General features: G+C 39.9%; 1 protein-coding gene across 1 annotated transcript in view; it reads left to right on the forward strand.

The window, feature by feature from the left end:
- The window catches only part of LOC128251528 (mucin-2-like), a gene marked incomplete at both ends in the record, with an annotated part of 2,170 nt that extends 949 nt beyond the window's left edge, over positions 1-1,221 (forward strand). The window contains one exon of the mRNA XM_052978345.1: positions 37-1,221. Within this exon, the coding sequence (XP_052834305.1) occupies positions 37-1,221 (1,185 nt within the window). The remainder of the gene's footprint in view (positions 1-36) is intronic.
- Between the last annotated feature and the right edge of the window lies 1 nt (position 1,222).

A 1,222-nucleotide genomic window follows, 5' to 3' on the forward strand; every position in this document is an offset into this window, starting at 1 on the left:
ACAACACCCACAACAACATCAATCCCCACAACAACATCAATACCCACAACAACATCTATACCCACAACAACATCAATACCCAAAACATCAATACCCACAACATCAACACCCACAACATCAGTACCCAAAACATCAACACCCACAACAACATCAATACCCACAACAACATCTATACCCACAACAACATCTATACCCACAACAACATCAATACCCACAACAACATCTATGCCCACAACAACATCTATACCCACAACAACATCAATACCCACAACAACATCAATACCCACAACAACATCAACACCCACAACAACATCGATTCCCACAACAACATTAATACCCACAACAACATCAACACCCACAACATCAGTACCCAAAACATCAACACCCACAACAACATCAATACCCACAACAACATCAATACCCACAACAACATCAATACCCACAACAACATCTATACCCACAACAACATCAGTACCCACAACAACATCAACACCCACAACAACATCATTACCAACAACAACATCAATACCCACAACAACATCAATACCAACAACAACATCAATACCAACAACAACATCAATACCCACAACATCTATAACCACAACAACATCAATACCAAAAACATCAATACCCACAACAGCATCAATACCCACAACAACATCTATACCCACAACATCAATACCCACAACAACATCTATACCCACAACAACATCAATACCAACAACATCAATACCCACAACAACATCAACACCCACAACAACCTCAATACCCACGACAACATCAACACTCACAACAACATCTATACCCACAACAACATCAATACCCACAACAACATCAATACCCACAACATCAATACCCACAACAACATCAATACCAACAACAACATCTATACCCATAACAACATCAATACCAACAACAACATCAATACCCACAACAACATCAATACCCACAACGACATCAATACCCACAACAACATCAACACCCACAACAACCTCAATACTCACGACAACATCAACACCCACAACAACATCAATGCCCACAACAACAACACCCACAAAAACATCAACACCCACAACATCAATACCCACAACAACATCTATACCCACAGCAACATCAATACCAACAACATCAATACCCACAACAACATCAACACCCACAACAACCTCAATACCCACCACAACATCAATACTCACAACAACATCTATACCCACAACAACATCTA

Source organism: Octopus bimaculoides, unplaced genomic scaffold, assembly GCF_001194135.2.
Source record: "Octopus bimaculoides isolate UCB-OBI-ISO-001 unplaced genomic scaffold, ASM119413v2 Scaffold_201692, whole genome shotgun sequence".
NCBI classification, from domain to species: Eukaryota; Metazoa; Mollusca; class Cephalopoda; order Octopoda; family Octopodidae; genus Octopus; species Octopus bimaculoides.